General features: G+C 43.2%; 3 protein-coding genes across 4 annotated transcripts in view; 1 reads left to right on the forward strand and 2 right to left on the reverse strand.

The window, feature by feature from the left end:
- The window catches only part of adamts6 (ADAM metallopeptidase with thrombospondin type 1 motif, 6), a 50044-nt gene extending 43929 nt beyond the window's left edge, over positions 1-6115 (reverse strand). Inside the window, exons 1-6 of one of the 2 annotated variants that reach the window (XM_068334694.1) lie at positions 5709-6115; positions 4211-4615; positions 3742-4115; positions 1324-1486; positions 492-715; positions 267-350 (exon numbers count right to left, since the gene is read on the reverse strand). In XM_068334694.1, coding sequence (XP_068190795.1) covers positions 267-350; positions 492-715; positions 1324-1486; positions 3742-4115; positions 4211-4313 — 948 coding nt within the window. In that variant the 5' untranslated portion in view covers positions 4314-4615; positions 5709-6115. Of the gene's footprint in view, positions 1-266; positions 351-491; positions 716-1323; positions 1487-3741; positions 4116-4210; positions 4616-4791; positions 4915-5708 lie in introns of those variants that run through there. The other variant, XM_068334696.1, reaches the window with a different exon arrangement.
- A 6217-nt stretch (positions 6116-12332) lies between these two features.
- LOC137608817 (placenta-specific gene 8 protein-like) lies at positions 12333-13692 on the forward strand. Its single transcript, XM_068335398.1, has 4 exons — positions 12333-12682; positions 12805-12900; positions 12995-13119; positions 13312-13692. Exons 1-4 carry the CDS (start codon positions 12586-12588, stop codon positions 13414-13416), a joined length of 423 nt encoding a protein of 140 aa, XP_068191499.1. The 5' UTR covers positions 12333-12585; the 3' UTR covers positions 13417-13692.
- Positions 13693-14178: 486 nt separating this feature from the next.
- cops4 (COP9 constitutive photomorphogenic homolog subunit 4 (Arabidopsis)) lies at positions 14179-18152 on the reverse strand. Its single transcript, XM_068334749.1, has 10 exons — positions 17993-18152; positions 17233-17312; positions 16986-17137; positions 16794-16897; positions 16572-16725; positions 16295-16445; positions 16008-16178; positions 15797-15912; positions 15569-15653; positions 14179-14698 (listed from the first exon to the last, which is right to left on the reverse strand). The coding sequence occupies exons 1-10, from the start codon at positions 18064-18066 to the stop codon at positions 14565-14567; spliced, it is 1221 nt and encodes a 406-aa protein (XP_068190850.1). The 5' UTR covers positions 18067-18152; the 3' UTR covers positions 14179-14564.
- Between the last annotated feature and the right edge of the window lie 855 nt (positions 18153-19007).

Consider the following 19007-nt stretch of genomic DNA (forward strand, 5'->3'; position numbering starts at 1 on the left):
GAGAGGGAGTAGAACAAAGACTGTTAAAAAGCTGGAGATGTGGAAAGAACACAAGCTGGAGGAGAAGGTTTTGGGGAAGTTGTACTGAAGTCTGTAAAATACATTTAATTGCATGATTGTAATGAGTTTATCAATAGTAAAGCAGCTGATAATGCAGTATACCCTGAATACAGTGAGGACGCATCGGTGACTCGTTTTTCAACCATACATTCAAATACTGTATATAAGGTTGTATAAACATGCACATAAATGAAGTTCTTCTTCACCTGATCTTCAGTCAGAACAATCAGCCGGGTCACAATAATGTTGACAACATTTCCTAGACTGGCATCACGGTAAAGTTTGGCAACCTGACCTCCAGAAAAGAAGAAAAGACACAAAGTCAGACAAATTGTGTCCACGTGTGGCGACGGCTGGTTTTAAAACCATCACAGCATTGGTAAAGCGTGCTTTAACAACAATAAGAAAACACAAAGAAGGATCAAACTTACAATATTCATCACTGACAGGATGTAGTGCTCGATGTCTTTACGTCCGTGGTAACCCACCATCATTTTATCGGCGACCACCAGCGTCTCCACGAAGCGCTCGCTGCTGACGGATCGCCTCCGTCTGTGGGCGCCGTTTGACTTCTCGCTGTCGTTTTGGTGTCCAGGAGACGACCGGACAGAGGAAGGTGTGTCGAACTGGCAAGGTGCGCTGGCTTTAACATGATCTGTGAGCGACAGCGTAACGGTGACTTACGACACGAGTCAGGATGATGATGATGATGTTGGAGGTAGAGCCGGTTTGCGTGGAGGAGATGCACGAAGGGGAATCTGCCCCTTTGAACTTTGCAGCTAAAGCCTTTTGCTTTATGACCCAGATGCTCTGGGAAAAAGCCATAAGATGGTACATGTTAGGGCATGCTAGCTTCCTGTCTTTGCTGTTTCTTATAAGACCTTGGCCCAAATACCTAAATATCCACCTGGTGCTTTTTTCCAATTCGTCATATCTCCGCAGACGCGGTGTTTTGATGCCGTTGCTTTCTCAAAGCTGAACATGATTGTTGGTTCTATAAATAGGATTTGTATTTCAATAAAAGTCAGAGCCGGGTGCTCTTAGCGCTATGAAGGGCCTTTTATGAAAGCTGGAGTGAGACTTTTTCTAACAGGTTGAAAGGTGTCCAGGCCTGGGAGCAACTATAGCACACGAGGCCCGGTCATGTCTACCAGAACCTGGGCCTAGAACCAAACCAGCACTTCCTCTAACTTGCTATGTATAGTTCTTCCTTTACGTCAGTCCCACCCACACAGAGTCCAACCCAGATGGAGGTTCACCAACCTGAAATGCCACAGCTGAACTCCTGGCTTGGCTCTTGCGGTGAGGGAATGGCAGACATTTTATAAATAACATGTTGCTGTGCTTCTTCCAGGTTCCATTCGCTGGAGGTGTTCTTTAATGGTTCTATCAAATACTGGTCTTCCTCTGTTGTTATAACGCCGTGCTTGTTGGAAGAGAGAAGCAATGAAAGAAGACAGGTTACAAACTCAAAGCACACGTGGTTGTGAAGCCATAAAGCAACACCTCCTGTTCAGACCGCAAAAAGGAGATTAGTTTTCACTCATGACCATTGGCTGGTTGGTTATTTGGGTTATTTGTTAGCAGGATGACCTAAAAACTACAGGATAGGGCCATAAAACTATGTGGAAGAATGGGATGTGGGTCAAGAAAGAACCCATTTAAATGCAGCTCCAAATTAAAGATCCAGTATTACCTTTTAGATTTGCAAGATTTTTAAAGTGTGCAAAAAATTCTGCACTTCTATTTGAGGAGGTGTGAGGAATAGACCAGATAGCAAAAGACTGACATATACCGGACAATAGTTGACACTCAATCAATCAATCAATCAATCAATCAAGTTTTAAACATTTCAAAGCGCTTTAACAGACAGAAAAACCCAACAGAACCCTCCAGAACAAGCATAAACATTGACCATCCCTTTAAAAGCTAACACACTCACATTGAGGAAGAAACTCCAGGCAGGACCCAGACTCTTTTGGGTGGCCTTGACCATTTGAGTGGAAAAGAAATACAAAGAAGATAAGGACAGGGTAAGAGAAAGAGAGAGACAAAGAGAGAGTGGCAGATAAGCCAGATAGAGTCAGTGGACACCTGGATATGGCGACCAAGCTCAGCAGCGCTTGCAGAATTTCTTTCTACTGATTGACTTACCTGAGCCACGTCTCACACCTCAACAACCGTTTGTGAAAATCAATTGTTACCAAAAAAAAATGGCAGAAAAAATCTTTATCCAGCGATTAGAAAGAAGGTAAAAATTCTCTTTGTTTGGATCCAAGGGGAGATGTATTGTGGGAAATGTAGGATTCTGCATTTTTGGATTATAGAAATTAAATAATCGGGATCTTGTCTCTGCTACGTCTATTACAAGCTTCCCAACTTGTTGGAGTGTATTAATAAAACGTTGACCATCCCTTTAAAAGCTAACACACTCTCCTCTTCCTAATGGTGTCATCTTTTAGTAGATATACCCCAATAATTGATAGCCTACAGTCAAATTTAAGAACCCCTACCAATCAATTAGATCATGACCAGCATTAACAAGGTTGTTCTCAGTCCTTCAAAACCCTTCACGGCGCATAAACGCAGAGAAAATGCTGGCTTGGCTCAGTAAAAACCTCCTCTGAAAGTAATTAGCCACACATCACACCAGCACACAAACATATTCGAGTCGGGGGATTTAATAGTGTGTGATGTCAAGATGGCAAACTGTCCAGACAGCTGATTACATTAACGTGCAGACACAGTTTTGTCCATTTTTGGTGCTGTTAGAAAAAAGGGCAAACACTAATTCGATTTATGACACTCTCTGTAGGTCTTGCCAACACATTTGGCTACTTGTTTTTCTCCACATGATTACATTTGCCAATGAGAGGCAAAATCCTTTTTCTTTCCCCTTCTTTAGAGTCTTTCTGAACCCAGGAGGGTTGACATTATTATAAAGTCATCAAGTTTCTCTTTACTAGTGAAGACAGGCTGGACATTCACGCTGTCTGTTGATAAAATCCTAAGAACTGTGAGCTTAGGCGGGATAATCAGACGCATTGTGGTAGCGTTCAAGAGTCACGTCTATGGTTTGGACAGAGAAGAAGAAATCTAAACTACAGAGGCTTTTCAAAATGTGAGGGGCAAAGCCTGATATTTAACACACAAAGAGAAAGAAAAGCCTCCGCTGCTCATCGCCAGCAGATCGGCGAGATGATTTCTCTCCGTGAGCATCGGCTCACTCCAAGCTGCCTGCAGACTCGGCGTGCCAAATGGACGGAAGCCAAGATTCTGTTAAGCAAACTACAATTGGTTTAATCCCCTGAAAGACCGGCTGCCCTGAGAGCAGCGCAGGCTACGTATATATTAGCTCTCTGACATCACTACCAGGGTTTATCTGAGGTTAGCCGTGTGAACTAAACGGAGGTCTTGTGTGTGTTTGGTGAAGCCTTTGGAGCTCCTTATCCTGCTGGTATCAAAATGCATGTGTGACATCATTATTAGTCTACCTGCGTGGCAGTTTTTGAGCATTTTCTACTAAAACGACCAGCTCGGATGAAAGTGTAGAGCCGACAAATCCCTAAATCCATCCCTTTATCTACCTCCACTCCTACATGTGTAAAGGCCATGTTTCATCCAACAGGTTCTTCACATCCACTCGAGCCTCGTGAGAATCCAACCACACTTTCTACTCACCAGGCCTTTGCAGTTGCTGAGCGCCACTCTGGTCGTGCTGCGCTGATTTTGCAAGAATCCCACGTAGTGGCAGTTATCTGCCACGCTATGACGCCACTCCAGCCCTTCTTTGCCCCAATACTCCACCGCAAAATGTTTCGACAGCAAGTGGGGGGTGAGCGTCAAGTTCAAGTGAAAGTGCTTTCCGTAGGCTGACAGTCTGTAGAACAGCTGGGGGTCTAATGGAGGAGCCTGTCCCGTCACGGGATCCCCCACCCCCCGTCTCCTTCGGCCCGGCCGGTGGTGCTTCACAGTGTAGCTGAGGAACTCCCCGTTCTCGTCCACCCGCACCGGGACAGTCAGCTGGTAGTGCTGCAGGTAGGACAGGAACTCCTCTTTTTTACAGGAGAAAGAACAGAAGGAGAAACAAGAGGAGGACGTGAACACACCTTCACTTACCACACACCATCCTCCCGCCCAGCCGACATACCTTGAGAGTTGTGTGAAAGTCTGTTGATGCTTTGAAACTCAGAGGCAGCCATCACCACCAGGCTCAGAGTCCAAGTCAGCGTCTTCCACAAAATTTCCATCATTCAGGGGCAGCTGGGACATGGGGTGAGGGGGTAGAGGGTGCTGAGAATGGGTTAGAAGCACACGATCGCTAACGAGTCCATGGTTCGCTCCTTCACGTTAATGTTCTAGCGCTGCTCGAAGGCTCGTCCGGGTCTCAGATCTGTCCTGAAGGCGAGCACGTCCGCATCTCGGCCAGGCCTCTCAGTTCATGTCAGCAGCTCCAAGAAAACACCGTAATCCATCAGACACAGTCGCTCTCAGGTGTAACTCCACACAGGAAGCTCTATATTGGAAACTTGTCTCGACCGATCCATCTGCATTCCTGTGAAGGGAATCAATCAGAGCTTTGAAGGGCCTCGTAATCAATTAACTGATTCTAGATATTTTACATCATTAAAAACTGAACTTGTTACATTTGGATGAACAGCTGTAACTTTTTAAATAAGACCCCTGGTCCAAAAATAAATGATGCATCTGAGTAAAGCAATTAAAACGAACCGTTTTTGACGACAAAGTAGAAAAAACGTCAACATGGATCTTCCGAATGCTGGTTTTACCTTTAGAATGTTTAAAGTGACGCAACAACAAGAATAAGGAGCAAATCCTGACATCCATCAGTTTGGATCTGGGCTTCTTCTTTTTTTTATGACTGAAAACAATTGATTATCAGAAATAATCAGAAATAATCGCTCATTGATTTTCTCAGTCCATTCAGGTCTGATTTGAAGCTTATATGCTGGTAAATGAATGAAAAATCGAGCAGAAAAGTTTGACATTGGAGAAGGACCCTCATCATTTCTATCCTCATTTGACTTTTTTAGCACTGATTTCACATGAACCTCCGTGGTGCCATTAAAACCAGACAGTCCTAACGGTTTGGTGTCATTCCCACAAACAGCGTGTTCAAAACGTCACCGGAACCGGTGATGGACGGACGGGATCCACTGAGCGTGACTCCAAACTGATGACAGAGTCTGGATGTGAGACTTTGCGTGGGTTTCTTCAGCTCCGGCTCTCCAGACAGAGAGCGCTACTTACTTGGCCACTCTGACCCAGACAGTTGGCAGGCGGCCCGTGTGCATTACACCGGTACCTCAAACACAACCCCCCCTCACTCCACCCACCCACCCCCCTACCACCACCACCACCACCACCCCCGGTGGGGCTGTTGAGTCCAAATAAGCCACCTGACATCGCCGTGACGCGTGAAGTTTAAGTGACTTTGCGCTTACGCGTCTTTACGCAACACCCGTGCGTAAAAGTTTCCAAAAAGTACGAATTTTACGCGCAAATCTCGCTGTGCAGGAATGAGCCGCACAGCCCACGGACAATGCTGAGTAATCTGCTTCCATGAGTGGGTTTTAAGAGACGAGACTACCTGAAGGACCCGGTCCGTAATGTCCACGCATAGTTACCGTGCTCATCCTCATTGTCAGCTCCGGTCCAAACTGTGCAACAGCTCGGGACGAAAGACGTGTGCAGCTCTCAGGTTGCGCACACAAACCTCTGCTCTTCTCATCTCCCTTTGGACTCTGCCATCCTCTCCAGAACTGTGAGAGTCTCCCTTCAGACCGGCAGCAGACACTGTCACCCAAAAAAAAAAAAAAAGAGAGAGAGAGGGAGAGGGAGAGAGAGGGAGCAGCTATTCAGCTTTTCAAAGTGTTGGGTTTCCTCCAGCAGAAGGTCTATTTCCAGCCTATCTGTCGTCTTTATAATCTAGACTCTGTGTTCTCGCTGCTGAATCAGAGGGGCTTAGAAAGTGAGTTGAGGTCGCGGAGGGGGTTATACCACCTCAGACACCAGCAGAAGTTTGGCTTGGAGCTGCTCCTCCTCACTCCATTGCAGAGACCGGGTATGTCCCAATCCCGGACAGCTTCAAATTGGCAGCTTTTTTAGAGGTGGGGGGGTGGGGGGGTGACGTCAGTGCAGATGTGCTTCTCTTCCATCAGCTGTGCGCATGTCTATCAGTGCTGCCCTGAAATAACACCGTAAACTTGACGAGAGGTGGAGGAGGAGGAGGTGGAGGAGGAGGAGGAAGAGGAATTAAACTGCACATCCTCTACTGGGGTAAAAGTTGTAGCATCATATGATCAGAGAAATCTATAGCCAGGAGAAATAAAGTTGGTTTTTGGTTTTTTTTAACTTCGGGAGCAGTCATGGTTCGAAATAAATAAAGATGTGTTCAAAACGAGGAGGAAGAGTCACTCAGCGTGGATGTTTTAACTGTAATAAATGTTTTTCTTTTATCCTTCTGCTGGTTTATTGTTGAAAAGTCTTTTCAGATTTCTCTCTTGTTGCTTTATTGCTATCGTTCTTATTGTTTATTTTCGAGAACCCTTCAGATTTGGCAGGTGTGTCGGGAGGGGGGTATTGTGGGGTATTTGTTTGGAAGGGGGGGGGGGGGGGGGCTGAAAGTGAAATGCTAAAGCATCAATATCAATCTTTTAATGTCTCATAGAATGTCAGAGACGCGTCACTCCAGAAGGACTACAGTACTTTTATTTGTACTTTTTGACTACGTTACTTATTATAATTTTTTTCATTATCTTGGTAAACATGGTAAACATCATTTTTATACTTTTTATACTTTTTATACTTTTGACTTATTTTATACATCTGAGTCATTTGAGAACTTGTTTTATCAGTGAAAAGTTAAAAAAAAAAAAAAAAAAAAAGTAGAGTTCATAATATTCTAGGTGCAGAAAAACGGTGATATCACCTCGGGCAGACGGTCGCCTAGCAACCACAGATATCAACAAAGATCAATATGAGAACCAATCCTGACGTTTGTTTGGCACGAGCCTCGAACTGAAGTCATGAAAACTGCTGACAGGTTAAAAAGAGGAAAAAACGGAGCGTGATGTTTGCTTTAACCGTCTCGCGCCCTGATATAAATCAAACACGTGTCCTTTTACAACGTATTATTACTGTCATTTAGCGCGCGCCCATCTTTGCCCCACCCCCACCCCCACCCCCCGCACACACACACACACACACACACACACACACAGACACACACACGCACACACACACCAGGTAAGAAACTAGAATCATCCCATTCCTGGATTTCAGGTGCAGCTGCTCATTATGTGGGGGCTGGTGTCAGACCGGTCGGGTCGTCACGTGACCTGCCGCTCTACCTGAGTTGGAGTTTGTGGGAAGCAGCGCCGCCCTGTGGCTGAAAGGTGCAAGGAGTTCAAATCACCTGAATTCTGATCGTTAACTCACGTCCCAGAGACTTTTTTTTTTTTTACACATTTCACTACTTTTCAAAAGCAAAATTTGCAACAAACTGAAGCATGAAGTTTTGAAATTAATTAAATCACGACACATAGCTTAGTTTAGTTTAGTTTAGTTTAGTTTAGTTTAGTTTAGTTTAGTTTAGTTTAGTTTAGTTTAGTTTATTTGAAGGGGACAATGCAATTTCATAAAACACATGATTATACATGGTTAAAAAGCCAGAATTAGCCAGAAGGCTAATTTTCATTTGTAGTCCCCTGGCAATGATGTATAAAAAGTAATAAAAGCAGTAAAATAGTAAAATCAGTAAAATACATCTACAATATAGTAAAAATATACATATTCAAATACTTACTGTACTATTAAAAGAGAATCACACATATCGCAACATAACATTAGCCCATAACAATGAGCACTCGGTTTCACATTCAAGACCCATACCTGTGGATTTTCATAATTTTATTCTTAGAGTTTTTAAATTTTTATTCTTAGACCTTTTGCCATTTAAGGATGATTTTAATGTGAATCTGAAAGTTCTCCACAGCAACAACTTACTTTAGGCTTGACAAATGCAACACAAATAATAGCTCGGTTGGACTTTTGTATTTTAACCTTTTAAAGCACACAAAAGTCAAAGTCAAGGCTCGCTTATGGCCCGCAGGCCACATCCGCCCGCTGATGTTTTACACGCACCAACACTACATTCCCCACAATGCAACGGTAGCGGAAGTATTGCATCGCAGCAACAAGGCTTTGGTTTCATTGTTTATCAGCAGTCAGAGCGGAGGTTGGATTTAGCGACACCCCCTACCCGACATCCATGTCTTTGGTGTTCAAACTGCGGAGCCGACAAAGCCTGCAGCTAGATTTGTGTTAAAGATTATTTTGTGTTGATATAAACACAGTGGCCCCCCATCATTAATAATACTGTTAGTGATTGTTACGGGTTTGCATGGGCGTGTGTGTGTTTCTGTTTGGTTCCCTCCTCTCAACGCTTCACCAGCCTTCAGTCCTGGCTCCGCCCACTCCACCTGTTCCATCCCCGGCTCCTGATTGGTGCAGAGTGTTCTCCTCAATCAGAGCGGGAGTCCTCAAATCGTCTTCAGCTGTTCAGACCTGGGGGGGGGGGCTGTTTCTTCACAGACAATCTGCCTCGTTTGCTCCTGGAGATGAGATGTTTGAACCAAACTTGTGACCACATTGTGAAGAGTGGGCCGAGTTAGTCACTGTGGATTGTGTTAGTGTTAGGAGTGGGGGGGGGGTGCTCAGCACTTTTTTAGTACAACTGTAATCAGATTACTTTGTGGGTTTTGTTTTCACTTTACTTGTAATTTCCAGAGGACTCCAGCGGTCCTCTTGTGGTTCTATTCCTTTGTTTGAGCAGCATCCTTTGGCCCTTTAGTTAATCTTGAAAACCTTTACCCCGTCCAGGGATTAAAATAATCTGGTTTATTAAATATTTTTACGTTAAACCTTTAACATCGGTTTCTTCTTGTTACGACTCTTTTTAACAAGCTGGGTCGTAACAGCGATCCATCCTGGAACTGGTGGATCATGTAGAGCAGCGGTCCCCAAACTAAGGCCCGCGGGCCGGAATGGGCCCGCCTCCACATTTGGTACAAACCCCTGAACAGTAGCAGAAGAAGACCCCCCAGTATCACTTAGTTGGGTTTCTTGTTTGCTTTGTGAAGTTGATGAGAGCTGCAGACAGATCTATGAGCCTCCTGGACCCGACAGAAGGTCGGTCAGTCCAACAGGAAGTTAACGTCCAACAGGAAGTTAATGTCCAACAGGAAGTTAACGTCCAACAGGAAGTTAACGTCCAACAGGAAGTTAACGTCCAACAGGAAGTTAATGTCCAACAGGAAGTTAATGTCCAACAGGAAGTTAACGTCCAACAGGAAGTTAATGTCCAACAGGAAGTTAACGTCCAAGGCCTTTCTCTCTGTAGATCCCAGAGAGGTTCTCATCTATTTCATCAATAGTGTCTCCATCCTGTTCATTCAGTTAACTAGTAGATGTTACTTCATGGTCATGATGGTAAAATATCAGCAGCGTTTTTTCTCTTTATCATATCACAGGTTCTTCTTCACAAAAATGTGATTCTACCTTTTTTGCTGTTATTTCCTACAAACCTGACCTCATCCAAACGTTCTTCGCCTGGCGGCAGCTGCATCACCTATACAAATCTAAAATTTTGTTCATGAAAGCAGTAAAAGGTCAGCCGTTTCTGGCCCAGGGCTCCATAACCCTCTCCTTCTATAGTCCACACAACGCGGAGGGGACACGGCCCCCCCCGGGCCTCGTTACTGCGAGACACAGTTTTGATCCAGAACCTGCAGCGCTGGGTTGGGACTTGAATGTGACACCGGGGGCTCAAATGGTTACGGGCTAACCCACCACGCTACCGATTCCTTCACGCTCACACCTTTTCTCCGGGCGTATTTGTCTTCGTAGTTCAGGAAACATCCAGAAAAATGAAGGGAGGGGTGGGATTTGAACCCATAACCTCAGGTCTGAGTTCCTCCTCTCATCTCTCTGAGCTAAACCTTCAGCTGCTGCATCTGCTTTGGAACTTGTATTTATGGGGTTCACAGGTGGAGGAACTGACCAAAATGTTTGTGTAACCAGGTTTTGAACCAATCCCCACTACAATGACCCCCCAGGTGTGTCCTCACACCCTCCTTCACACCTATTCTCATTTTAACTTCAACTATGCGCATGTTTTTGGACCCACCAGACACGTGGAGAACATGCAAACTCCTCACAGAGAGGCCCTCAGTGGGGTTTGAACCCCAGACCTCCTGGCTGTGAGGCCACAGCGTTACCGCTGCGCCGCCGTGCTGCTCTGGTGAGAGGACGAGGACGACTACCAGAACAGTTCACAATTCTTCTTGGTTCTGACCAGTACATTTAACCCACGACTTTCCAGAACACAATAAATGTTTACATTTAGGCACCACTGCGATTTGTGTTCCAAACTGTTCCATGTGGCCCCTAGGGGAAAACGTTTGGAGACCCCTGATGTAGAGGATCGATGGTTCTAAGCTCATGTCTCCTCTGGAGGAGGTGCTGTCCCTACTGTGACATCATGGTTGACCTACTATGACACGTGTCAAACTTAAGGCCCGGGGGCCAAATGTGGCCCGCCACATCATTTTTATATAGTCCGTTAGAGCATAAAAGGTCAGAGTGTCTACTAATAAATTGGTTAAAAGCGTGCTTTGAGCAAAACTACATTTCCCACAATGCAGTAATTAATCCCATTTTAAGATTGACAAAAACTTTTTGAACAAAGTTAATGTCCTAACTTGTGTTTGACGTTATTTTTCTTCATTCACTGATAGTTTGATCCTTGATTGATGGAGTTCTGTGGGTTTAATAACCTGACAAATTAAAATAATTTATGTTATAATAGAGAAACAAACAAAGATATTTTTTCCGTGTAACTCTAATGTTTGTAACTTGAATAAGTAGTAAATTAGAGTTATTTAACATTAAGGAGTAGTTACATTTATGTTACATTACATTGAGTTACATTTACTTACATTTATTAGTTACATCTGGCCCTTTGAGGACAATGATGTGGCCCTCAGTGAAAATGAGTTTGACACCTGCTTTAAAGCCAAATATACAGTATATTTAATTCACTCTGCCTTTTGGGATTTTGAGACGTGATGCACACAATCAGACACATGCATCTGCATTTTACATGTGAAAAAATCCTGGATTTAGCCATAATTACACAAATTAAAGCTTATATACACAAATTTTTTGTCATTTTTTTTAGACATTTGCCTTTTCCATTAGACTTTATTTTCTGAAAAAGGATTTCTCTGACAACTATTTCCTGGTTCGGGCTTTCAAGGGTTAAAGCTTCAATTTTTACTTCATATATTTTCAGATTTTCTTGTCACACGTGTGATGACTTGAGTTCTTTCGTGATCAGGAGCAATAGCCAAAGAAAAATTCCATAATGATTCATGGATCCGCCTTGATAATCAAACCTGCTTTCAAATTTGGCGCGTTCTCTCCTTCCGGAAAATTTCATGGAAATCCATCCAGCAGATTTGTGTAATCTTGCTGACAACCCAGCAGGCCAATGGGAGGAACGTCACCTCCCCATCAAGGATAATAAAACATCTATTTCCCGTCTCTTCGACCCAGTGAGGATGTCTGGAAGCTGTAAAAGGTCATAAAACTGTAAAGGTCCTTCTCCTGAATTTAAGATTTGTCCACACACCACTCATCGGCTGACGCCACTCCCAGAATAAGTAACTACAGGAGGGTGGTGGGGTCGGGGGGGTGAGCGTTTAGGGCCTGTTTGAAACGACTTTGGAGAGAAATGTTTATCACTTATAACAAAAAAGAACAGGGTTCATTCACCAACATGAGTCGGACATTGAGCCAAATGTTCTGTTCTCTTTCTGTATCAGCAGCTGAATCGTTGATTCAGTTACATTTTACAGTTTTACAATCATTCTATCAAATTTCACAAATTATATAATCTCAGCTTCATGTTGGTGTGAGATGTGTGGTTTAATTTTAATTGCCCTGTAATAATTACAGCATCAAATTAGTTTTACTCCAAAAATTTTCTTCCTGATTGGAAAATTATTTAACAAAGAAAAAATTTGGATCAAACCAAAAATTTGGTTGGATTTGTCCTTTTTTTTTTTTTTTTTTTAAATCCAAACGAGTGACATTTACAGCTGTAAAATAAATGCTGAATATAAAATAAGTTTCACTAAAGCTCAACACAATTTTCCAAAAGTTGGGTCAAACAATAGAAAAATCAACAACGAATTAGTTTCCATGACGGTTCATGTCTTAATTAATCAATAGAGGAGGACACAGAACAATCAAAACACAATGGTGACATTATTTTGGATGCATTAGATGAAATTATGAGGAAGTATTTTAGATTTCAGGGTGAATTGTTACCCTGAATGACTCACATGTTCTTAAAAGCCACCATGTGAACCGAGAGAGGAAGTGGGTTCAGCTGACTTTTATTGCAGCGGTGTGGGTGTGGTTTGGCTACTCTTGGTGATGACTTTGGAACAAACGTGTACACCAATAAAGTCCTGCTCTATAAAACCAGCCCGTCGCCGGGGAGAAATCAATTCTTCGTCCTTCACCTCATCAGGTAAGCTTCACCTCCTGACCCCATCACCTGATTCCTCTTCTGTGGACCCACTGTCTTCAGTGCCGGCCTCAAGAACAACGACATCACCCCAACCCAGTGACAAACTCTTCTCATCCCTTCAGAGAATCCGATCATGGCTGTGACCATCCAACCGGGACGATACGAGCGATCTGAGTTCCAGACCGGCCTGTGCGACACCTGCGATGACTGTGGCACCTGTGAGAAGTCCTTCCTCCTTGATGAAGATGTGGATCTGATGACGATGTGGGTCAGACTCATTCCTGATGCTCTGCTGTTTCCCCTGTGATTCAGGTTGCTATGGTTTCTTGTGCTACCCGTGTCTCGGCTGCTCCATTGCCAGCGACATGGGCGAGTGTTGCCTGTGTGGTCTGGGAATGCCCATCCGCAGCGTCTACAGGACCAAATACAACATTGAAGTAAGCCTCGTGACATCATCATGGTGTGACATCATTATAGAGGGGTGTGAGGAGAACTACCCAATCTGATTATCCTTCATGTTGCGTTCTTAAGAGTTTTTAAATCGATGAAAGTTTTAAATCCAAATGTGTCTCGATCCGATCTTGTTTCTGATTGGAGGATTTCTGCCCCCCCCCCACATTTGTTTCCAGGGGTCAATGTGCAGCGACTTCATGACAGCCATGTTCTGCCCGCTGTGTGCCACCTGCCAGCTGAAGAGAGATATCGACCGTAGGAAGGAGCAAGGCATTTTCTGATCACCTCCTCATTAAACAATAAACTGCTTCTCCTCATGGATTATCGGCTTTTATCTTTAAGTATCTGAAGCAGCTGGACTTTAAATCCAAACATGGGTCCAGGTGATGGTTCAACTTCATCTGGTCTTTACCTGCTGGGTGGAGTAACATGGACGATAACACTTTAATGCCTTAGATGTCAGATTAGATAAGATTCCTGTTTCCCCTGTTGTTCCTGAAGGAGGAGACGGCTGCACTGCACTATTAAATAACACAAAAGGTGACGTTAATAACTGAGTCATGGCTTCCCTTTGTTTCAACTCTCTCTCATCTGAAACTGTGCACTCAATTTATTTCCTCGTATTCCATCCATGTCACATCATCATCAAGATGGGTTCCAAACAAATTCGGTCACGTTCAGCTGCAGCATCAAAACTTTAAAGTCAGTGAACATTCTTTATTACATAGAATTCAACATTTCCTCCACACGTTCACCACAACGCCGATCTAACACTCCATTCTTCAGATATCACACTTATAAACGAGTAACTTTTCTGCTGGACATCCTGCAACTAGGAGGAAGTGGCATCATGAGGAAGCTGGTTGGGCCGGTAAAATCAAGTGGGAGGGGGGCAGACGAACAGGTATGTTTGACGTGGCGAACAGATGATGAGGTATCTGAATCATCTGGTATCAAATGTGGTGGTTTGAGGTCACAAACGTAAAAGAGGAAATCAAAAAGCAGAAACAATAGACTCAATCGTGATGCTGTACAGCTTTGAATTGAATTCTCATCATCGAAATTTTATTCACGTGGATTGGGAACATTTCCATGAATAAACCAAAACCTACCCGACAAATACTGCTGTGTAACTAAAAAAATAAGATATACATTAGAATCACGAAAAAGAGACCGGAAAACTGAACTGTTCACTGTTTAACCTGAGAACATGTGGACTATCTGAAGAACAAAATCCAAATTTTAGAACCTCCTAAATCATCAATAAGACATTTAAATGTTAGTGACTCCTGTTAAAGCATCTTTGCCCGACGCAGACGTGATCGTTTGACAGATGGTGGGTAAAGTGTTCTCAGAATAAAAGCGATATTGATCCTCGAGGCTTCTCTCTTTGGGCCATTCCCCCTTTCTGGGGCTGAACTGGGGGTGTTCACTGGGCCATCTGGGTCTCCATCGCCTGGGTGGCCCACTCTGGAGCAGCCTGTCGGATCTTTTCTAGCAGGTTGTTGACTTGGAAACACAAAGACTGGATCTGTTTGTCCCACGTAGGGAGGGGTTCGCGGGCTGAGAAAACAGCAGCATAAGACAGAAGTTCAGAGTTGAACTGCAGGTAGTCCTCAACATACAAACACAACTGAGGTTGTTCAGAAGCTGAATTGTTCGTAAGTTGTTATTTATTAAATTTCAATCTATAATCTCCATTTGAAGACATTAAAATGTCATTACTAAGTTCTATTCTCTTACACCACAAACAATTACAGGACATTAAAAACAACACAGAATAAAATAAAATGCAGGTTCAGGTCGTTTCAGTTCAGTCGTTCTTGATTATATGACAAATATCATATATTTGTCATATAATCATATATTATATGACAAAAAAATACGGAAAAATAAAAATCAAGTTTACATCATTTCACTTGATTTAAAGTCTCTCCACCACAAAAACTGGAACCTAAAAATCACTACAAAACCGTTAAAAGCTCATATCATCATCTTACTGTATAATAAATCAGAATAAAAACGTAATTATATTAAAATACGCACGCATAGTTCCAATATCTACCATTAAGCGTCACTCATGAGTCACAAAATCGTTTTAATCCAGATTAGATAATGGCGAACTTTAATTTTTATAATTTAATCCTTGAGGAGGAGACGCTCTATGAAGCTTGACGCTCTGAGATGCTAACAGCGACAACAACAAACAACATGAAGGAGAGACGAGTGTTTGAGCAGCGGTGCTGCCCCTGTGGGGTTGTGGCAGAAAGCGGAACTGCAGGTCAATGGTCTGATATGGCAGCGTGCTTTTGCTCATATTACCGAATGTGCTGTAACCTGAATATTTGTATGTTGAGGACTACCTGTATTTTATTCCTTTGTTTCTCCTTTAAGAAACAGAGGCAAATAAAAGCTCCAGCAGCGACTACTCACTCTCAAAGTGTACAATGCCGTCTATCTGGTCGATGAAGCCGTTCATACGTCCCTCTGTGATCATCTGCGAGGCAATTTTCTCCGCCTGACAAAAAACAGAGGACGCTGTGTGTTTCAGTGAAAATCATGGAGATATCAACAACCACATTTTACATTCTGCTGGATGTTTTTTTATGAAGTTTACGGTTAAAATTGCACAACAGCATATTGATCTGGTGCACACCGCACCTTGGCAGGGGGGATTTCTAACAGAGCTCCCAGCTCTTCAAAGGTGATGTTGTTGTAGAGTTTGCTCGCGGACAGCAGGTTGTGCTCAATCACCGCTCTGTCGAGGATGCTGGATCCTGGGAGACAGAAGACATCAAACGCATCTGCTTTCACCAGCTGAAGGAGCGACGGCGAGGATAGGGAGATCTGACCACGTCGTATCTCCACTCACCATCTGCTGTGGTGGCCTTCTGGTGGGGCATCAGCATCGCAGCAAACTCCTGCAGCTGGTTTCCTCTGATGATTCGGTCCAGGTACATCTTCTCAAGGATGCCGTAGGTCGCCAGCTGTTGGCAGCGCTCATCCTTAAAGAGAGTGGCCAGCATACGGGAGCGCTGCTGACCTAACACAAATATATTTGTGGTATGGGACACGAGTTTCAACTGTCGAGAAGTCTGCCAGTTGGAACAGCTTCGTAATCATGCAGACGCGACATCAGAGCTTGTTGGGTTTCGGTACCTGCAGAGGCCAGTATGGTGCAGTTCAGGGCGTGTTTCAGCGCCTCCAGACGTTCGCTCTCATGGACAATTGATTTATAGGACAGCTCGTTGTATCTCTGTGCCGCTTCGATGAACTTTCTCCTGAAGTCTAGGACTCTGGCGTAGCATACCTAAACAGGAAACCACCGAGACACAGCAACTTTAACAACTTCCGACTATGTTTGGAGACAATAGCACAGTACCAGACAAACCCAACACAGTTACAAACCCGTGACGGTGAAGGAGGGATCGGATACCTTATAATGTATCTGCAGCTGTTCATTAGACGATTCGTTTTGAAGCAGCGAGGCTCTGTTGATGTAAGCCTCTGCCTGAACCGGATCATCATCCTCCAGGTAGAGACGGGCGATTTTCAGGTACGTGTCCAACTTGTAGTCAACATTGTATTGCCTATGGGAGGAGATGTATTTAAAAACTTAACTTACATTAAAGGAAATCAATATTTTATTCTCGCTTACTTCTGTCCCGTTTCCAGTGGGATTCCAACTAAAACCTGGGCAGCATTTCTCCAGTCTCCCTCCTTTTCATAAATGGTTGCTAAGTGCTGTCTGATTGAGGCGACCTGAGAACGTGTAGCAAAATGATTTCATTATGCATTTCACTGCGGACCAAAACTAATACAGGCTGTGAGAGAATGTGAGGGTATTTACTTGCTCCTCAAAAGAGATGACCCTTGGCTGAATCTTTTCCAAGGTGAAGTGATACACTGCTTTCGCTGTGGCGTCAGGCAGGCTGGGCAGATGCGTACAGAAATCTGTGAGCAGCTGCCTCGAGATGACAAGACTGACATTTTCATTGACCACTGTAAAATAAGTACGAGACATTCTGTTTACATCCAAGAATAAAAAGCATGTACAAAACGACGATGGTGGGAAAAAGGATGAGTGCACAACATACTTGCTTCAACAAAGGCCTTCAAGGATTCCAACTGATCTGCATCTGTGAACTGGATGGCCTTGTCCAAAATTTGCCGGTATCTACAAATGTAAAAAGCAACAACACCGGTTTTTGTAGACCTTAAAGAATGATGTGTACAGAAAAGGGATTAAACCGGACTAAACTGTAGTATATGTGTCCATCAACATTAGACTGTGGTTCACGTTTGACCTTCTGGTCATTGCAAAACTATTTCCACCAGAAACTGGACCACAGACGAGCCCAGTGACGTCATCCTTCAGGGACAGCACTGTTATGAAGCTGTCATGCACACAGCCCATTGAGCTTTACAGACATTATATAGTTTTGGTAAGTACCGACCGATTGTGGATATCCGTGTTGGCTCAATAACTATAAATTAAACCTTTATGAATGACGTTTCTTTCCTGTGCTTTGACGCTAGTTTAAATCTATGTTGTGTCAACAGTAAACAGCAACGATCAGTGATAAATACCAGCTAGAAATTATGTTAAAACATATGACAGTCATGTAAACATTGCTTCTTGAACGCAGTACTACAGCTTAAATAACATTTTCTCTACAAAGTGTTTTGATACACGGGTGAATTTTACCTTACCAAGTGTATGGCTAATGCAGCCACGCAGCTAATGTTAGCTTAGCCCACTCTGTGACATCTAGCTCGTTGATTGCAACGAGAGATCGTTAGCAGCTAACATGTAGCTTCTGTCAGGAAATGCTTTTCATAAATTGTGTTACTTACTTGGCTGCGAGATCCTTATGAGAACCGCTTGAGTTCATGAGCTGTGCGAGCTCCTGCCTCACTTCGGTGGCCATTGTCGCGCTTTGATGTGTCAACGACACCGGCTTCCTCTGCCAAGAGAGACGCGACACTTCCGGCCTTTTTCTTCTTCGTCGTTTTTTATTCCTTCCTCGTCCTCGTCACGTTCTTCTTCGTCTTCTTCTTTACCGGCATCCCAGTCAAGAGCTTACATTGCCCCTGATTTCCTCATTCTAATTCCACTGTAACAGAGGTCCACACAAAATCAAAAGGAGGCAATATACTGTATATTGATTTGACTTTTCAGGATGTTCTTATGAAACAAAGTAATTAATTGATTAAACCTTCACTGAATTATTATTTATTTGCAGTCCCTTACAGTAGATTAAACTGAGCTCCAACTCAACTTACACAACAAAACACAACAAAAAATGTTATATTAATATGAAAGTTATCATTCAAATGTATCCTGATGTTATATAATTTTTATGTTTAGTTGTGCATTATTGCAGTGAAATATTCTAATTTTTTCTCAGGTAAAGGACTGAATAAAACTTTTATAACTGATAATTAGTCATGAGAACTTTTTTTATGTATATACTGCATATCCAGGGGTATATCCAGGGGAACCAGAGTTATGTTGGCATTACCATGGGGCCCAAGCCCATTTGGTGCCTTTACAATTCAAGTATAACAAAAATGAAATCAAATTAAGATGGTTCTCGGGGTTACATAAACTAATGCCAACTACATAAACTAAATAATTTCAGTTTCATTGGGTTCTCACATGAACATTATGGCTTTAAAATCAGGCCAAATAAATGATTTGCTGCTGACGCCATTAGATGTGATGTGTCGAGAATTAGATTTACAAAATCAATTGTTTGGTTCATATTTAAATATTATGTGTTTCATCCAGGTAAAAGAAACTTCCTTGGTGATTTATTTCGGGAAAAATGTATCTGCTGCGGTTTTAGTAGTAGTAGTAGTAGTAGTA

Source organism: Antennarius striatus, chromosome 15 (assembly GCF_040054535.1).
Source record: "Antennarius striatus isolate MH-2024 chromosome 15, ASM4005453v1, whole genome shotgun sequence".
Classification (NCBI taxonomy): Eukaryota; Metazoa; Chordata; class Actinopteri; order Lophiiformes; family Antennariidae; genus Antennarius; species Antennarius striatus.